This window comes from Phalangium opilio, unplaced genomic scaffold, assembly GCF_054372755.1.
Source record: "Phalangium opilio isolate 3A_F unplaced genomic scaffold, DU_Popi_V2 ptg000042l_1, whole genome shotgun sequence".
Lineage (NCBI taxonomy): Eukaryota > Metazoa > Arthropoda > Arachnida > Opiliones > Phalangiidae > Phalangium > Phalangium opilio.
Window position 1 is genome coordinate 3,603,712 of NW_028324166.1, and position 19,146 is coordinate 3,622,857.

The 19,146-nt window shown below is 38.0% G+C and overlaps 4 protein-coding genes and 1 long non-coding RNA gene across 7 annotated transcripts in view; 1 reads left to right on the forward strand and 4 right to left on the reverse strand.

Moving 5' to 3' along the window:
• Positions 1-9,730, reverse strand: part of Vps13D (vacuolar protein sorting 13D) — a 37,381-nt gene extending 27,651 nt beyond the window's left edge. The window contains exons 1-12 of one of the 2 annotated variants that reach the window (XM_089836386.1): positions 9,602-9,730; positions 9,401-9,544; positions 6,798-6,875; positions 6,156-6,268; positions 5,050-5,232; positions 4,844-4,960; positions 4,446-4,766; positions 4,049-4,149; positions 3,349-3,520; positions 3,016-3,265; positions 1,406-1,761; positions 543-953 (exon numbers count right to left, since the gene is read on the reverse strand). In XM_089836386.1, the coding sequence (XP_089692512.1) occupies positions 543-953; positions 1,406-1,761; positions 3,016-3,265; positions 3,349-3,520; positions 4,049-4,149; positions 4,446-4,766; positions 4,844-4,960; positions 5,050-5,232; positions 6,156-6,268; positions 6,798-6,875; positions 9,401-9,497 (2,199 nt within the window). In that variant the 5' untranslated portion in view covers positions 9,498-9,544; positions 9,602-9,730. The remainder of the gene's footprint in view (positions 1-542; positions 954-1,405; positions 1,762-3,015; positions 3,266-3,348; positions 3,521-4,048; positions 4,150-4,445; positions 4,767-4,843; positions 4,961-5,049; positions 5,233-6,155; positions 6,269-6,797; positions 6,876-9,400; positions 9,545-9,601) is intronic. The other variant, XM_089836387.1, reaches the window with a different exon arrangement.
• Positions 9,731-10,160: 430 nt separating this feature from the next.
• LOC149678431 (mite group 2 allergen-like Ixo r 2) lies at positions 10,161-11,939 on the reverse strand. 2 transcript variants are annotated; one of them, XR_016366079.1, is made up of 6 exons: positions 11,760-11,939; positions 11,312-11,413; positions 10,945-11,126; positions 10,656-10,799; positions 10,446-10,582; positions 10,161-10,335 (listed from the first exon to the last, which is right to left on the reverse strand). XR_016366079.1 is itself a non-coding variant. In XM_089836400.1 (4 exons), the coding sequence occupies exons 1-4, from the start codon at positions 11,845-11,847 to the stop codon at positions 10,246-10,248; spliced, it is 462 nt and encodes a 153-aa protein (XP_089692526.1). In that variant the 5' UTR covers positions 11,848-11,935; the 3' UTR covers positions 10,161-10,245. The 2 variants fall into 2 exon arrangements, 1 of the variants encoding a protein (XP_089692526.1); XM_089836400.1 differs by lacking the exons at positions 10,446-10,582; positions 10,656-10,799 and having other exon boundaries at positions 11,760-11,935.
• Positions 11,940-12,741: 802 nt separating this feature from the next.
• Positions 12,742-15,266, reverse strand: LOC149678432 (mite group 2 allergen-like Ixo r 2). Its single transcript, XM_089836399.1, has 4 exons — positions 15,105-15,266; positions 14,095-14,196; positions 13,313-13,494; positions 12,742-12,906 (listed from the first exon to the last, which is right to left on the reverse strand). Exons 1-4 carry the CDS (start codon positions 15,190-15,192, stop codon positions 12,817-12,819), a joined length of 462 nt encoding a protein of 153 aa, XP_089692525.1. The 5' UTR covers positions 15,193-15,266; the 3' UTR covers positions 12,742-12,816.
• A 146-nt stretch (positions 15,267-15,412) lies between these two features.
• On the forward strand, positions 15,413-17,117 carry LOC149678433 (uncharacterized). Its single transcript, XR_016366080.1, has 2 exons — positions 15,413-16,340; positions 16,753-17,117. It is a non-coding gene; the product is annotated as an uncharacterized LOC149678433 (long non-coding RNA).
• LOC149678434 (NPC intracellular cholesterol transporter 2-like) lies at positions 17,036-19,146 on the reverse strand. Its single transcript, XM_089836398.1, has 4 exons — positions 18,984-19,146; positions 17,988-18,095; positions 17,591-17,772; positions 17,036-17,211 (listed from the first exon to the last, which is right to left on the reverse strand). Exons 1-4 carry the CDS (start codon positions 19,069-19,071, stop codon positions 17,122-17,124), a joined length of 468 nt encoding a protein of 155 aa, XP_089692524.1. The 5' UTR covers positions 19,072-19,146; the 3' UTR covers positions 17,036-17,121.

Consider the following 19,146-nt stretch of genomic DNA (forward strand, 5'->3'; position numbering starts at 1 on the left):
TCGAGTACTCAGCATTTCAATATGTTCTTATCGAGTATCAAGTCGAGTACTCAGCATTTCAATATGTTCTTATCGAGTATCAAGTCGAGTACTCAGCATTTCAATATGTTCTTATCGAGTATCGAGTCGAGTACTCAGCATTTCAATATGTTCTTATCGAGTATCGAGTCGAGTACTCAGCATTTCAATACGTTGTTATCGAGTATCGAGTCGAGTACTCAGTATTTCAATACGTTGTTATCGAGTATCGAGTCGAGTACTCAGTACTTCAATACGTTGTTATCGAGTATCGAGTCGAGTACTCAGTATTTCAATATGTTGTTATCGAGTATCGCGTCGAGTACTCGGCACGATATTCGAACTTAACAAGTACTCGCACACCACTGAAAGCATTTCAACTAAGCTAGGCATCGAATTGGCAAGAGTCAAATATCATCTCATCTCTCTTAGAATTTAACCACCAAACTTTCAACAGCCAATTCTTGCCCCCTTCCAAAAATAATCTAATCTAAGCAAATGACACAATTAAATTTCACACTTACAAATTTATCTTCTCCTTCCAAAATCTTGTCGAGTTTCAACTTCAAATCGCGCTTCGTTTGCTGCTTAATATTTTCGTAATGGGTTCGAGCAGCGTTCGAAAGCAACACAGTTTCCTTGTCCTTATCTCTAAAATTACTTAAAGAAAAGAACTCGACCAAAGCTTTCAAAGCTAACGGATTGTAAATCATGTCCAGAGACTTAGTCTCTATAACTAATCGATGATCGCTTTTACAATTAAACGGTTTAAATTCGTAGACTAATTCAAATAAAGGTTCTTCATTATCCATTCTGGCTAGTCCAGAATCCAAAAGCATATTAAAAGGATTAGGAGCGGAGGTTTTGATTAAAGATGGCCGACTCGCGAAGCTAATACCGTAAGATACATTTTTCGAGTAACTAACTCCAATTTCCTGTAATTAAACATAGTTCAAATTAACATAACGCTTAAAGCTAAGCGCCGGGTCACGTGGTAATTCCCCTAACAAGTTGACCTTCCTTACGAACTCCGGGTTTAGCTAGTGGGCGGGATTTACAAGTGTACCGCCCACAAATGCCTCCTGCCTTCGCCAAGCCAAACCTGGAGTTCAGTAGGAAAGGAGTTCAATTGTAGGGGAACCATGTGACCCGTGCTTTGCTTTAAAGGAAAGCGCGGGTCACGTGGTAATTCCCCTACAAGTTGACCTTCCTTACGAACTCCGGGTTTAGCTCGGCAAATTAAGGCTAGTGGGCGGGATTTACAAGTGCACCACCTACAAATGCCTGTTGCCTTCGCCAAGCCAAAACTGGAGTTCAGCAGGAAGGAGTTCACTCGTAGGGGAACCACGTGACCCTTGCTTTTCTTTAACTTGTACACCAAACTTACTTTACTCTGAGGAAACACAATGTTAGGAAATATTGGATTGGAAATAACTTTATCCTTAAGGAATAGCGCCCCGAGTTTGATTTCAAATAAATAAGACCCATTCCTTGGTCTTGTTTCAAGGACAGTTTTGACATCGGAGAACTCTAACTCTATGAATGGTCTTATTCTAGAGATACCCTCGGAAGTACTTGAATCGTCAAGGACTCTAGGAGAATTTCTGGAAAGATCTTTCTTCGGGCAACCGACAAGTACGAAACTTCCTTGTTGAAGGGAAAAGTTTAATCGCGCAAATACGGTATCCCTTTTCAGTAATGTATCGTTTTCTACGGTGTCCAGTACATCGAATATTTCTCCCTCTAAAAACAAAAGTTCCAACTTTTTAGACCGTACAATTGTTGCAGAGCTAGAATTCAAAGAAACTACTTATCGCACCACGGATCTAGCTATTCCATAAAGCTTACTACACATGGGATCGCGCTACACCTTCAGTCGACAATGATACATGGTACAAGTACATAATAGGCCTACTACTCTTTGAGAGAAGTGTACTGCACAAAGCGGGGACTGTAATTGTAACATGATTCTTCCCAACATCATTTTACATTTGGAGTGCACAAGGTTACTAAACCGAATCACATACGCGATAAATAGTTCCATACTCATCATTACTCTATTAGACCTTAAATATTTGCCGCTTGTGCGTTTTTGTCCCACGTCAAGAAAATCAAGGTTTGTGTGAGTTGATTGCTGGGGATTTAGTAAATACCAAACAGTTATAGAATTCACCCCAGCACGGTGCGATAGTTACCCATCTGAAGTTTGATGAGCAGGCGGGAGAGGAAACAAAATGGTGCCATGAGCCCGGGAAGAATCATGTTACATAACTAAAGCATTAAGAGGATACGGAGTGTAATCGTTCTTCTATAATCCCCTGCTGTATATAGTTAATAACACGGTGCGATGCCCATCTGAAGTTTGATGAGCGGGAGAGCAAAAACAAAAATGGTGCCATGAGCCCGGGAAGAATCATGTTACATAACTTAAGCATTAAGAGGATACGGAGTGTAATCGTTCTTCTATTATATCATTCGCGATGCCCATCTGAAGTTTGATGAGCGGGAGAGCAAACAAAAATGGTGCCATGAGCCCGGGAAGAATCATGTTACATAACTTAAGCATTAAGAGGACACGGAGTGTAATCCTTCTATTATCCCCTGCTGTATATAGTTAATAATAATATAGCTACACAGTTCTGTATACCTTGCCGCCAAAAACAGTGCACGCATTCAACAATACCACTTGGATTAATAAAAACTGTCTTTGTGAATAAAGACTCGAAAAATGGAAGAGGAATGTACAAAATGGATTGGCTGAAGTGGCAGATAGTTTTCCGGATTTAAAGACATGATTATAAAACATAAATTACTTCAGAAAAAACTACTGTGTCAACAAAGACGTGCAAAATAAAAGATAAATGTACAATATTGATTGGCTGAAGAGGCAGATATTAAATTTTTCCCGGTTTTAAAAACATGATTAAAAAACATAACATTGTTCAAAAACAAATTCAATAATGAATATTGTCATGAATAAACAACATATTTACATACCTAAATGACTTCGGAAGTCTTCATCTTCAGATTTGTATTGATTTTCATTGTTCGCCTCATCAGTTGAGGCGGAATACCATCCTGACCAACCGGGAAACCAATGTTGCAAAACACCCCGTCCTCTTTCGGCTTTTGTCATATTTTCCTGTGACGTTTTCTTCGTTTCCTCTTCTAATTGATCCAACACAAGTTGACGCAGAATGCAAAGTTCATCGAAATCAAGATCTCTTTCGTGGTCGTCTTTGCTAGCCTTAATAAAGTCGAAAAAAATCGTATTTTTAACCAATTCATTATCATAAAAACATTACGCAAGTTTTTAGCTTTAAAATTTACTTTCATGGCGGGTGTTAATCCTTCCAGTTTTGTCAGATGAAATTTATAAATATTCACGTAGTCTACAATTTTCTTTGCTCTATCCTCGGCAAATTTCCATGTATTCTTCATATTTTTCTTCTGAATTTCTTCCAAATGAGTCATAATAGCAAATTTCCACCATGCCCTCGGACTAAATAACACGCAATTGTTAAGCCTTAGTCTATTCAACCCTTTCTTGTTACTTAAACAGGGTTCGTACGAAATTTTTACATTGAAAATCCCTGACTTTTCCAGATTATCCCTGACCAAATTTTGCCAATATCCCTGACCATTTTAAGGTGTTTACCAGAGCCCACTTCTTGATCACACCTGTCTCATATTTAGCATTGCTCGAAGCATGGTTCGATATACCAAACGAAATCCCTGACGTATCCCTGACTTTTTAGGAAAAACTTTTAAATCCCTGACTTATCCCTAACTTTTTCCCCTAATTTTCATATCCTTGACTTATCCAGGTTTTCCAGGTTCCGTACGAACCCTGTTAAAAACCCCGCCCACAAATTCCTCCTGGCAGTGGCTTTAAAAACCCCGCCCACAAATTCCTCCTGGCTTTAATTGCTAAGCGATAACTAAAGTGCCGTAAGGACTAACTAAGGAAAGTCCTTACCACGTGACCCGCGCTTTGCTTGGCTTTGAAAAATACAGTGAAAAATATTACTTTTCAAAAACACTTTCGGTTGGTTTCCACTTCCTAAACTTTAGAACTGTTCCCAAGTGTTTAAATTCTTTCATCCAATCAACCATTTGTTTATATTGCATCTGCAAATATAAGGATATAAACAATAATAAGCCTTTGTACGTTGATATGCAAAAACTTTTGACTAAAATTGTAATAACTAAAAGCGTAAGTCACGTGGTTCCCCTACAAGTTGACTTTCCTTACAAACTCCACTTTTGGCTTGTCAAAGGCAGGAGCCATTTGTGGGCGGGATTTATACGTCCACTTATAAACCCCGCCCACTAGCTAAACTCGGAGTTCGGAGTTCGTAAGGAAAGTCACCTTGTATGGGAACCACGTGACCCGGGCTTTGCTTTAAAGGGATTGTATAACAGACCTCTGTGAGACTAAGAGGTATTTTCTCGAAATGCAAATCGCAAATGATTCTGGGAGACATTTTCTGCCTTAGAGGTTGCGGCGAACAATTTCTTTGTACGTGGGCCTTGGCACAGACGTGCGCTAATAAATATTCGTGATTGATAACTGATCCATTCGTTGTCACGCAGTTTTGAGTGTGTTTTTGCATAGCAGCCGTGAATTCCGGTCCGTCTAAGTTTCCCAAAATGGTGGCGCTAGTATCCCAATAAACTGCCAGATTATCCAATTCCATAAGTTTCCTCATAATGTCCGTACTATCTCGAAGAACATATTTTGGCTCCTGAAGATTATTCAAATTTTTCAGTCAACTTTATTATTACAAAGCGAAGAATGATATGTTAACCCCATTTTACTCACCCAACTTTCGTCCGTGCTCTGAGCTGAGAAATTACTTATAAGTATTCCGGCGGCAAACACGGTATTAGGAATGCTATGACAATCTTCGTAACGAATATGAACATCCTTAATTTTAAGCTGCAACGAAATTATTTGCCACAAAGTGAATAAATCTTTGCACTTTTTTTCACGCGCAATTTCAATCCATCGGTGAACGAAATTCTCACCTGAATGTTTTCAATAATATTTGAAACAAACGAGGTTCCGTACGAGAGCCACGACGAATAAGAATAGGCGTAGTAAGATGATTCTTTCTTGGACTCATTCTCCGCTTTCCATTTATTTTCAAGAGCATCAAGTTGGCTTAGTTTTGAATCTTGATGAATTTGCTCTTCTTTCTCTTCATCGTACTAAGAAAGTTTAATTTGATATAAAACAAATTTTCCTGTTTTTCTTAAAGCAAACCGCGGGTCCAGTGGATCCCCTACAAGGTGACTTTCCTTACGAACTCCAGTTTTGGCTTGGCGAAGGCAGAAGGCATTTGTGGGCGGCATTTCTAAGTGCACTTATAAACCCCGCCCACTAGCATTCGCCAAGCTAATCCCATAGTTCGCAAGGAAAGTCAACAAATAGGGGATCCACTGGACCCGCACTTTGCCTTAAATTATCAAATCTTAGATATAAATTATAATTTCTGCAATTTTGGTTTCATTTTTGCAATTCTCTGCTCGCAGAGTTGCCGGGAGGAAATTTTCAGATTAAAATTCCCAAACTTATCCTAACACCGGTTTTCCCTGACCTTTCCTACAATTTTCTATTAGAGTTTTTAGGCCATATTTTCATTGTTCTAAATATAAGAAGGGGTACTGTTTGAACCTCATTTTATGAAACGCGACTATCGCTAAAACGGCGTTTAAAACATCACCCAGTTGTATGGTTGAACCGCAGATATATAAGGATATATATAGGCGCGCTAACTGTGGAACGACTCAGGTCCGGTGGGATGCTAGAAAACGGGGGAGGAATACACGGAAAAATGGCGGGCGGTCATCCTGATTCGCCTGAAGTAGACCCCACGCGTTTTTTCCGAGTATTCGTCTCCCATTTCTAGCGTCACACCGGATCTGAGTCGTTCCACAGTTAGCGCGCCGATTTAACCTCCCCCCAACATCCTTGATTTTAGCAAGTTTAATGAAAATCACTGACTTTCCTCAAATTCTAAACATTCCCTGACGTTTTCGAACCAATTTAGAAAATCCCTGATTTTTCCCTGACTTTTCCCTGACCTGTGGCAACCCTGAGTTGCAAACTTGGTTCAAGGGTAAATTCTTACCTTTTCATTGACCAACGGACCCGCAACTAAATAAAGCTTTTCGACCGATATCACCCATGGTTCGCTTCGAAGTCTATAAACTGGTATTTGTAGACGAATTTTCCCAACAAAACCTTTTGAAAATAATTTCATATAATAAGTGCAAAAAAAAAACACCTGTGTGTCAAAAAACACTTCTACAGAAACCACTGTGCCTTAAAACTAAGACCATTAAATACAGAAAAGTGGTTCTTTAAGGGCAGCGGCTTTCTAGCGCCACACCGCGACCAATATTGAAACTTTTTCGACTCAAACCATAGTTATAACAGGATCTATGAGTCGAGAAGTTTCTGGACTCTCCCGCTAGGGGCGACGACAGACGCTGCCATTAGAAGAACGGGGGTTTTTGCATATCTGTGTTTAATTGTCTTATGCTTAAAAGATGAGCAAATAAACACATTTATAAGTTATTATACCTAATAAAAAGGGACTGGTAATCTAGAATTGAACTAAGTTTGTTTCAACTAAGTATCCAGGCAAAAAAAATATTTTTTGATTCAAATGACTTATTTTTTACGCAATTGCACAAAATGGGCAGATTTTTTTTTTAATATTATTTCAAGGTAAAATAAAAGTAGGCGTCCACCTGATCAGAACTCTTACCAGATTTTATTTCAACAGGTAAACCTAGATACTTTAAAGCATCCTTTTTCAGCGGCAAGTTTTCCAATTCAACTTCCCCTATTAAAAAATTAAATTAAAATATATATTTTAGCCTTTATGAATAATGATTAATAAGTATTAATTTCCAACGTTAAACCAAATGTCGGCCCCTGTGGCGCCCCTAGCATGCGACTAATCTTCTACACACCAATTTTACCATGCCTAAGGCAGGAACCAATCAGAACTCGTTAACGTCCTAGGGCGGAGCTAAAACTAGCCTTTGCTAAGCTAAGTGCAGGGCTCCCACCAAAATCTCAAAAATAAATAGGGGAAAAAGGGACTTTTCACGATAAAAATAGGGTAAAATAGGGACCAAAATTCTAAAAGTAGGAACCAAAAAGGGACCACTGGTAAAACAAAATGATATCTATTCTGTGAAAATATCACAAACAGTTAGGAACCTATTAGTCTTTTCTATTTTTTCGACAAAATAGGATATTATTTCTGACTTTCTTTTGTTTATATTCTTATTCTAAGGGAGCGGTAGGTTAGACTTGATATAGCTCTAATGTATAAAGAAGGTTTTCAGATTAGAAGTAACTATTTTCCTATCATGTTTACTGTTTTTTAAAAAATCCACTGAACTAGAATTTGGGCCTTTACAGGGTTCGTACAAAATTTTTGGAATGAAATTCCCTGACTTTTCCAGGTTTTCCCTGACTAACTTGAACAAATTTCTCTGACCATTTGCAATAACGTACATGATGAAAACTAAGCTAAATTCACTCGAATAATTTTTTCAAGAGTTGTTATTGTTATAAAAATCACCCAATTAATTCGTTTAAATTTAACATTAAGTAAATCATAAATAACCGGAGCGAGCGAAGCGAGCTCCGCAAATTTGGGGCTCTGCTAAAATCTCAGACAAGACATTTTCAGGTCACCCTTATACTTTTTCTGAGGTTTATAAAAATAGGGTGATTTAAGGACCAAATACCAATTTTAGGGTAGATTAAGGACCTTGTAGGAAAATAGGGACTTTAGGGACTTTTAGGGACCTGATGGGAGCCCTGTAAGTGGGTCATTTAACTCCACCCCTCAACTACGGGAGCATCTAGTGGCATTTGTTTAAACTAAACTGCAGCATGCCAAGACTTTCTTTTACAATTAACTTGCATATGAATTACTAATCAATGGGAGTTATTCTAAAGTTATTAAAGAAAGGCACGAGCTAAAACTAAGCCTTTGCTAAGCTTAGCAGGCCACTCAACTCCACCCCTCAACTACGGGAGCATCTAGTGGCAATTGTTTCAACTAAACCACAGAGGAGACTTGCTTTAAAACTTTACATGTATATGAAACACTAATCAATGGGTGTTATTTTAAAGTAACTAAAACAAGGCGCAAGCTAAAACTAGCCTTTGCTTAGCTTAGGAGGCCAATTAACTCCGCTCTCGACTATGGGAGCATCTAGTGGCATTTTTTTTAACTAAACCACAGCCGAGACTCGCTTTAACACTTCATATGTATATGAAATATTAATCAATGGGTTATATTTTAAAGCAAAACGCGGGTCACATGGTTCCCCTACAAGATGACTTTCCTTACAAACTCCAGTTTTGTCTTGTCGAAGGCAGGAGGAATTTGTGGGCGGGACTTATAAGTTCACCTATAAACCACGCCCACTAACCTTCACCAAGCTGAAACGCGGAGTTCAGGAGGAAAGTCAACTTGTAGGGGATCCACTGGACCCGTGCTTTACTTTAAAGTTATTAAGCGGGACCAGGGCCATAAATAAGGGAAAAAAACCCCGTTTTACTGGAAAATTCATAGGACATCGTCCAGAGGAGTGTGCAAAAATAGTGCAGCATTATCATAGTCAAGCTATCAAAACTTCAGAAAATTAATTGGTCAAAATGTCCAATGATCCCCATAGTTTTTTTAAAAAAAAATTATGAGAAATTTTAAAATTTCATCAGCCATTGCATAGAGTAATGGCACCTGCCTGCCTTTGGCTACTCTACGCTCTATGAGAAATTAACATTGAGTGCCACTACTCTATAGAAGCTTAGATAAAAGCACAGATAAAACAAATCCACACCAATTTTATTAGCAATAATGCACTACAGTATTTGGTTTAATAAACAATTAAGAATTTTGACAGGATTTTGGTCTTGTGGGGTTCTTGCTTGGTTAGAGACCACCTTAAAGGTTATATTCCTTTTATCAAGTTTAGTTGGTACTATAGTCTACCATGTCATGTCTATATTTATATTTATATTAGGCACCTCTAAATAAATTGATTAGATTTAGTACGCGATGTTAATTAAAGGTATGATTAAGTGTGGTAGTTTAATCTTGTTATTTAGGTAATAGGGACGTATGTTAGTTAGGTTAGGTTAAGTTTAATGAAAAACAGAGGGTTCAGGCTGAGATATAGCAATCTTAAAGGGCTGATGCCCAAAGAAGGCTTCTGTTAATTGCCGAGATGGCTAAGAAATGGAAAGCTAGCGTGCAGTTGGTCAGTCCATGCATGGGTTAAACAGTACACTCTGTACTATACACATATAGTAAAAAAATTAATAGTTAATTTTAATAGTTACCCTGGAGAAGGCCAATGCTTAACTGATCCGTATTTAGGTTTTCCAAATATTCTCCAACGTAGGTATTTAATACCCATGCCGCAAGCCCTTCCAACATTTTGATTTATTTAGGTGTAAATAGTAGTAAAGTAGAAACAACCAAGGCTGCAAATTAAAGGATTATCACTTTCTATTTCGAAATTATGATAAATACGAAATAACATCTTTAAGGCAACGCAATTAATAACAAAACTGTCATTATTCGGCTAAAGTACATGACGTAAGACTACGAAACTCTTTACAGATGAGATAATCCAGATTACACATGATTTTCCCAATGACGACTTAAGCAGACGACAGTTAAAATGCGTAAAACCATAGCCTACTTGATCACGCTATGTACTACATCAATAGCTGTGGTGGGGATTGTCACCAACAGATCTCCAGTCTGGGCTTATGGGCAGCCTGCTCGCAGTTGAGTGACGAGTCTGACGACACCAAATATTTGTGGGAAATTCAAATTCAAAATTTAAAACTAAATTGATTTTAATGCAATTCCGCTTTAGAGACTAGATATTACGGATTTTTATGGCGTTGAAAATATAATTTCTAAAATAAAAAATTTAAAAAAGGCATTGTTTCCTGGCAACACTTATTAAAGTGTCTGTTAGTATTAATAAAATTATCACTGTCGTTAATTTTTCGGTTCATAAATATTTCAACTTCTTATCATTTAATAAAGTTTTCAAAGAAAATATATCCATCCATACAAAATAAAAACTTATAGCAAACCCAAACCACAGTTTTATTTGTTTTTATTTGTTACAAAATAAATTGACATTGGATGTACAAAAATGAAAAACATTTTAGTTTTTCTCAACAATAACGTTCATTTTAGCGCAAGCAATGACCCTGTTTCGTTCGGCGACTCCCTTATAAGTGACTTCAATATGTCCCTAAAAACAGACGAAAGTTCATAAAAAGAGGTTCGTAAGTTTGTAACATCATCATGCGATCATGGAAGAAGTAAAGATACGATATAGAGTATGCTACTCCAGAATCAAACCTTCCTCCTTCAATAGGGGGGCAGCTCTGGTTGTCTGACTCATTTTTTGAGAGAAGAGGTGATAATATCAGAAGTGAATAATACTTCTCTTCGAGAGAAGTGTACCACAAAGCGGGGTAATTGTAACATGATTCTTCCTAACATTGGAATATTTGGAGAAAGGTTACTAAACCGAATCACATACGCAATAATTAGTTCAATCATCATTACTCTATTACTGCTGCTTAAATATTTGCCAAGGCGCATGCGCTTGTGGATTTCGGTCCCACGTCAAGACGAGGGAGGTTTGTGGGTTGATTACTGAGGATTTAGTACCAAACAGTTATAAAATTCACGCCACGGTACGATGCCTATCTGAAGTTTGATGAGCGGGAAAAGAAACAAAAAGAGTCAGCCCGGGAAGAATCATGTTACATAACTAGAGTATTAAGAATTAGATACAGTGTCACCTTTCTTCTATTATCCTTTTCTAATAATATCTATTTCAATGCAAACTTACAACTGGAATGAACTTTTGGACTTTGAAGTCAGTAGCGTAAGTGTAGACTCTTCCAGGAACGACTGGGCAGGGTGGTTGCACAAAGTTGGCAGCGCAGACGTCGGTATCATTTAGGGGTAAATTCATGGTACGATCGTTAATCACTCCAGACATGGATGTCTTGATCTTCGTAGAGCGATATTCTGAAAAAAATATAATAATAATAATAATAATAATGAATCAAAATTTAATTACCGTAAAAGAAAACGGGCGGAGACGTTCTGCCAAACGTCCACAGATAGCTATTAAGTCGTAAGTCATCAGCTTATGCAAAACCTACAACTGTTGAGTTGTAGGCTAATTCTTATAGAAAATTATCTATACTTACTGGCTTTCATGACAGCTTTAATCTGGATTACTTGTTCATGTTTTAAGACGCAAGGGTCGCTTTTGCACTGAGGAATTTCGACACTCAAAACAGTGGCACCACCTAGATAAAGAAAAAAGTGATTTTAGATCAAAATATCGACAATAACTAAGGCAAAGACGTAACAAGTCACGCAAATTAACATTTCCGTATTAGCTAGGTGTGGTTGGTGGTAGGGTAGGGCGTGTTTATTAGTTTCGTAATGTAGAACAATACCAAACTCGTTAAGGTAATTACGATATGGTTCAACATGTCACTTAAGAGAAGGACAAAGGTCTTTTTTTATGTTGGTGGGGGACGTGCTACATTGTGGTATCTTTTATAATATGGCAATAAGGAAAAATGCTATTCATACACACTAAATTCATGATATCGATTGTAAGGTGGTAATGGTTTGCTGAAAACTTACCGCACGGGGTGAATTTGAGGGCCTGGATACCGATGATAGCAACGGACAAACCGACCAAGGTCAAAAGAAAGGTGGCAACGGGAGACATCGTGTTCTTCTTCTCTTACTGAATGGTCTGAATAACGTCAAGTTCAAAAATTATTCTGGGAAAGTAACTCCAAACCTTCATATTAATTTAATAGCCAGTAAATGATAAATAAATATACTTCCATGATAAGAATGAAAGTGGTTAATCAATTTAAGTACAGAGCGAGTATCAATATAAACCGAGTAGAGATCTCCACTGAAAATAAGACGTTTCAAAGTGAAATTAAGAAGGCTAAGCATTTGGTATGGCATTTGAAAATAGGGTCTATATTTTTTGTCGCGGCCATGCTACTAGAAAACGGGTGATTAATATTACCCTTAGTATGCTGACGTTTTAGGTGCACGATTCCTGACTCCGCGTTTATAACGGCTCTGCAATAATTTATTTTCTTATCAGAGAAAAAAATATTGTGATCTCTCTAAATTAATATCGCATTTGCAAACCCTTGTTGGAGTCCCTTTTAGAAAGTTCAAGAAACGTTTAAAAGGACAATGAATGACAGCGACCCAGCCTTTATAAATGGCCCAGTTGAAAATGAATCTCTCATTCTCGCTACTGTGGCAGCATACCCCATCCCTCATGGCTAACCCCAAAACCGAAGTTTGGAGAAAATATTTCGATTTTAAACACTTTCAATATATCGGCTTCGATACAGCTTTCTACCAAATTAAACCAAAAATTTGATGGTTGCCACAATATAAGCGACTGAATTATTTGACTATGCCAATTTAGTTTTTTTCCTAAATACGTCCAAGAGCAAGAAGAGGAAATATGGCTAGTGGATATGGTTTAACACATTTAGTTACAAAAATATGTGCTCTTAAACCCGTAATAAAAAGGAAAGAGTCACACATAATTAGCTTTAAAATATCAAATTTATAAATGTAACTGAAATCGTTTAGCAACCCAAATAATGGGGAAATTTATTTGTTACAAAGTGAATTCACATAGGTTGTAGAAAAAAACATTTTAGTTTTTCTTAATTACAACGTCCATTTTAGCGCAAGCAACGACTCTGTTTCCTTCGGTGATTCCCTTGTAAGTTACTTCCATGGGTTTCTGGAAACAAGCAAAAATTAAAACTTAGTGCAGAGAAAGAACTAGTACCATAAGCGGATAATCCTCTTTAAGTTTCCATCATTATGTCTTTGGTGGAACGTCTCCTGCCCCTTTCGTTTACGTCCGCGCCTAAGAAAGCTTTCACGGCGGTAGTGTCTCATAGAATTTATCAATGTGTTGGGGTGAGACTAGAACTTTGAAAATGCCTTGCCAACTAAACTAAGTCACCATTGGTTTTCAGTAAACAATGTCAAACTTCAAACAATCGACTTCCGATATGTTTAATTATCCCTGACCTTGGAGGACTGATTAGAAGGGGCAATGGAGAGATCATCCGTGACTGTCTGACTCATTTTTTGTGAGAGGTGGTGAACTGGTGATAATAGCAAATTTATTGCGAACTTACAGCTGGGATCATCTTTAGAATTTTGAAGTTGGTTGTGTACGTGTAGGTTCTTCCTGGTACGGTGGGGCAGGGTGGATGCACTAACCTGGCAGCGCAGATGTCGGTGTTGTTTTCGGGTAGATTCAAAACACGACCGTCAATCAATGCAGTAATTACGGTCCTGATGCTCGATGCGCGACTTCCTTAAGAAAAAAATACGTTTTATACCCCCTAGCTTTGCTTTCTGAACACGACAAGTTTATTTCCCAGTAGAAACTGAAATTATCGGGCTGAGTTTTCCAATGGAGTGATCCAAGCTCGTCTTCCATTGGCCCAGGCGCTCTCTCCCGGTTTGCTCCCAACCGCCCCGACGTGAGAAATGGAGAACCTGATGACTTCACAAAACCGCTCTGAAAAAACTTTCGTCTTTCATTGGGAGCAACTAGATCCGCGATCCTCAGAGCTAGAGCGCTGACATAACAAGAAAATACGGGGCCATCTCGGAGCGCTGTCGGGCGACTCCAATGGAAAACTCTATAAGATTGGTCTCACTATAACGCAAACCCGTCCGTTTATAGAATAAAAAACTATTTCGAACGACAGAATCGCGATCAATGTATAAATAGTTAAGAAGAAACTCAATATATGTGGATTCGATTAGTTCGCATAGCGTTAGATCACCATAACCTCGATCAATTCGGCTTTTGGTAAGCGTCATAAAGCCTTTATGGTGGTGGCTTGCACCACAAGAAGAACGATTGGAGCAGTAATTCTTATTGAAAATTATCTAGGCCTATACTTACTGGCTTTGATGGCAGCTTTAATCTGGATTACTTGGTTGTGTTTTAAAACGCAAGGGTCGCTACTGCATTGAGGAATTTCAACACTCAAAACATTGGTACCATCTAGATATAGAAGAAAATGTTCTAGATCAAGGCAAGGACTTTAAAATTTACAAAAAAGATGTATAGAGAAAACGTTTTACAGGTGGCAAACCTATGACCCTAGGCCAGCTTAAGTACTTTTAGAAGGGCATTTAACAGTCGGGCACAAGGATAAACATCAGACGGTCTAAAGTCGGCAAACCTAAGAAACTATGGTCGGCTAATTAAAACGTTTTCCTGGATATTTAGAGCCGGTCAAATCATAAAACTATCATGGGCTAACATGTCACTTTAGAGAAGGGGCAAGAAGCAGCAATAGGGCGCCTAAAAGATCCGACTGTTTATTTTCCTAGTGGCACCAATAAACCACGAACGGCACGAACGGCTCAAAAGAGACGTATATATGGGGTGGCCTTACTCTCTTGGGGGTTAGTGCAATTTTAGTTTAAAGGGGCTGTTCGGACCATGGGACAAACGACGATCTTCCTCATAGAGCTTAACATAGCGGGTGGGTAGAAATGGAGAGGGGGTCGGTCAGCCCCTTTAAGTATCGTGGAATTATTCTCCCGCTAGCTCCAACAGCTAGCTGAGGCAAAGTTGAAGAAAAACAGGGCAAAAGACGAACGAGTTTTTTTACCATGGTTTTTTTAAGCGATCTTGCTCTTGTCTAGACATTTTGGGGGAGAAAATTACTAAACGAAAACCTCGCAGGCAATCGAGGAGTTTTTTATCACCACTCATACACTAATGGGAAGGCTTTAACGGGGGTAGTGTCTAATATATTTTAACACCATGTTGGGGTGAGACGGATTATAAGCTGAAGAGGGACAGACTAGTCTTCTATAGATCCCGTTCATACATGGGAACTTAATGGTACATTACCAATTTATGCAAATATTAATTGTTAGATTTTAATGAGTTTTACTCACCGCACGATTGGTATCTGAGGGCCTGAATACCTATAATAAAAGCAGACAAACCGACCAGGGTCAAAAGAAAACTGGCAACTAGAGACATCTTATGATTCTTCTCTTACAGCCTCGTCTGAATAATGTCAAGTTCAAGAATGATTCCTGGAAAGGAACTCCAAACCTTTATTTATTTGCTAGTCCAATGATAAATACTGATCTCCTTGTATGATAAGATGAAAGAGGTTAACCTATTTCGTTATATCAATATATAATCAATATATTAATATATATCAATATACAGTCAATATAAACGGAGTAGAGATCGATTCAAAGTCGAAATAGACCATTTCGATGTAACTAAGATGGAAAGGCATGGGGGTTAAATCTTTGCCTTCCATCTAGCTTTTTGGCGCCTACGCTGTAGTCTTTTTGTATCATGAGAGTGCGCAGAGACGGTAATGAATCAACCAGCCCCCTTGATGTCCCGATACTGGGGGTTGTCTACCCCTTTTTCTAGGTCAAAAAGGTCTATTTCTAGTGGGCTTTTGCGCCAATTGCCTACAGTTTAACCCAATAATATTTTCCGTTGCCTGATGACGTCAGTGTTGCACTATTTATTCACTCTGTTCATAACAGTTCCGCAGTTATCGTCTTTAAATTTAATTTAAGATCGTATTTCCAAACCTCTTTCGAACTTTGGGGGATTGATCTTTCGTACTTTCTGGAAAAAATTTAAAACATTATTGTTAATATAAAACTAAGTAAACACTTGACTGATAAGAGCGCCTCTCGGACGGACGTGCGTTTTAAAAAATGCACGTATGCTAGCACAAAGCTACGTGACAACCCATAGGGTCCAATGGAAGATTTCTGGAAAATTAATTATAACACAAGGGGATAATAGAAGAAGGATGACACTCTTAATACTATTGTTATGTAACATGATTCTTCCCAGGCTAGGGAGCCCTTTTTGTTTGCTCTCCTGCCTGCTCATCAAACTACAGATGATGCTATAGGGTGAATTCTATAATTGTTCGGTACTAAATCCTCAACAATCAACCCACAAACCTTGATTGTCTTGACGTGGGGCAAAAACCCACAAGGGCATGCACCTTGGCAAATAGTTAAGCTCTAATAGAGTAATGACGATCGAGGGAACTATTTATCGCGTATGTGATTGGGTTTAGTAACCTTGTGCACTCCAAATATAAAATGATGTTGGGAAGAATCTTGTTAAAAATACTCCGCTTTGTGGTAAGTACACTTCTCTCGAAGAGAAGTATTATATACTTCTGATGATAGTTAAGGTTTTCACTTACACGGGAGTGTTTTGCACAAAATAATTAACTCAATTCAAGAGTTCCCAATAAACAATAATTTTAAAATTGCATAAAATAGACAAATATAGTTTGAATATGTAACTAGGCATTGAAGTATATCAACCACATATTGTTGGACATTATAAACCAACTTAGAACTTATACATTAGATTTTAGAAATGGACAATAATCACAATATTTTGAAGAGAAAATTTGGGGAACACTCGTGCTATTTACAATTACGTGTATTAATTATAATTTGTAATAAATGATTTATGATGGGATCGTTTAACAGATAACCGCTTAATTTAGTTATCATTCTTTAAATTTCTTAATTAAAATTCAAGGTGCTATCGCAACTTGTTAATGGTGGCCCAGACGGTTAAACGCCATAGAACATTTTCTACCCAAAGTGTTCCATAGAACTTGCAGTGTTTCGGTTCTACCACCCTTTTTGAATGCCTTTGAAATAAGATCGGGGCGAAGAGAGGCCGCTTATTAACTAAACTCGTGGAATGACTTGCAAACCACTGAACTCACCATTTGAACTAAGCTCCGGATATTTGGGTCATACTTAAGCCAGGTTAACTTAGAATAATGTGATAATAAACAAAAGTAATTTAAGAAAAATTTAAATAAACACCAAACATTGGTACATTTATTTGCTATGTTACACAAATTAATTGACATAGATTTTACAAAAAAGGTAAAACATATTATTTCTTGATAATTTTAACGTTCAATTTAGCGCAAGCCATGACCTTGCCACCTTCGCCAAGTCCCTGGTACAGGACTTGAATGGTTTTCTGAAAACAGGCAAAAAAAAAAACAAATATTAAAACGTCGTGTAGAAAAGTACTATGACGTAATATCATAAGATATGTTCCATAAGTTTGTCAACTGGTTACTGAGAGCTTGTCATAAAGTGAATGAGGTAGGTCACAGATTCTCGTCAAGCGACGCCTGGTGAGGTGCTGTGAAATGCTTAATACAAACTAAATAGGAAGATGGACTGCAAACCTAACCAAGTGTAGTCAATTCTCGCTTGTCATTCACGAACTAGCTCTCAGTGAGTCTCTAGCATCGACTATACCCTGTGTTTTACCAACTCTCCCCATTCACCCTTACATCTGGGACCATTCTTTCAGAGATGAAGTGATAAAAAGTAATTTAATGCAAACTTACAGCTGGGATGTACTTCTGGACTTTGAAGTCTGTTGTGTAAGTGTAGACCTTTCCTGGTACGATGGGGCAGGGTGGTTGCACTAATCTGGCAGCGCAGACGTCGGTGCCGTTTTCGGGCAAGTTCAAGTTACGTCCTTCTAGGGTACCAGAAATGGATGTCTTGATGCTAGTAGCGGGTCTTTCTAAAAATTAAATTGTTTTTAAATGGCTGCACCTTTGCTTTTAAAACGTGACAAGTTTAAATGGCTATTGCATGCTCTTTTTTGTTGCAAATGCAAGCGAATCAATATTTTCTTCGTGATGCAAGACCGCCGTTGGTAAGCATAATGGCGAAGGTTTGCATAGTTGCATCATAAGAAGAACGGTCGAATAGTAATTATTGTTGTAAAATACTCACGAGCTCTGATGACGGCCTTGATCTGGATTACTTGTTCCTGTTTTAAGGTGCAAGGGTCGCTTCTGCATTGGGGAATGTCAACCCTCAAAACGGTGCCACCGGCGCTTGCTAAATAACGAAAAATAAAAATGTTTTAGAAAAAATTGTCTACAAACCAAGGCAAAGACACAAAAAATTATATAGCCAACACTTCGCAAGCCAAAAATGGTTTTGAGCTGTTCTAAAAAATTTTATCTATGATTTGCTTTTAACAAGACGGCAGTTCGTTACGCGACTGGTCAGGGGTGTAAATTTCAAAATATCCTTGAAATCTCAAACTAATTTGAATTTTATAATAATTCAGAGAGATTTCCTGGATGTTTAACTATGCAGATTGGTCTTATAATAAGTAGAAGAATGGATAAGAAAAAGGACTTGATTTTAATAAGATTGGTTTAAACAAAACTGACCACTAAGAAAACTAGTGTAAACTGATCAGGAATGCACGATAATAGACCATTTCGATGAGGGTAAGACGCGGGGGAAAACGAAAACCGTTGCCTTCCATCTCGCTTTATGGCGCCTGCGCTATAGTCTTTTTCTTATCGTGAGAGCGCGCAGAGAAGGAAATGTATCAACCCCCTTGTGCGTCACGATACTAATGGTTGCCAACCCACTTTTTACGTCGAAAGGGTCTATAAAGCTTTAATTACTATTTTTGTACACGCACCCATTCCAAAAAATATTTTTTTGGAAACAACGTTTTGAATTCTTAGAAAGATTTATCTTTAAAATAATATTTTCGTGGTTCTAAAAATCTAAAGCTCTCGACTAAAATAGGTTTTTAAAGTCGACTTATGACACGTGTTAAATTGTTACCGCGTATATAATTTAGCGTAAAAACTAAAAATAAATCTTTAACTAGCAATATGGTAAAACGCTATTCATATATACTAAAAGACACATATCGTAACAAATACCAATTTTAAGATTAAAATGGATTTATTGAAAACTTACGGCATGTTTGGAATTTGAGGGCCTGAACACTGATGACGGCGACGGACAAACCGACAACGGTTAAAAGAAAAGCGGCGATGGGAGACATCTTGTCGTTCTGCTCTGGTAGCGGTCGTACTAGACTGAATAACGTCAAGCTCGAGAATGATTCTGATACAGAAAC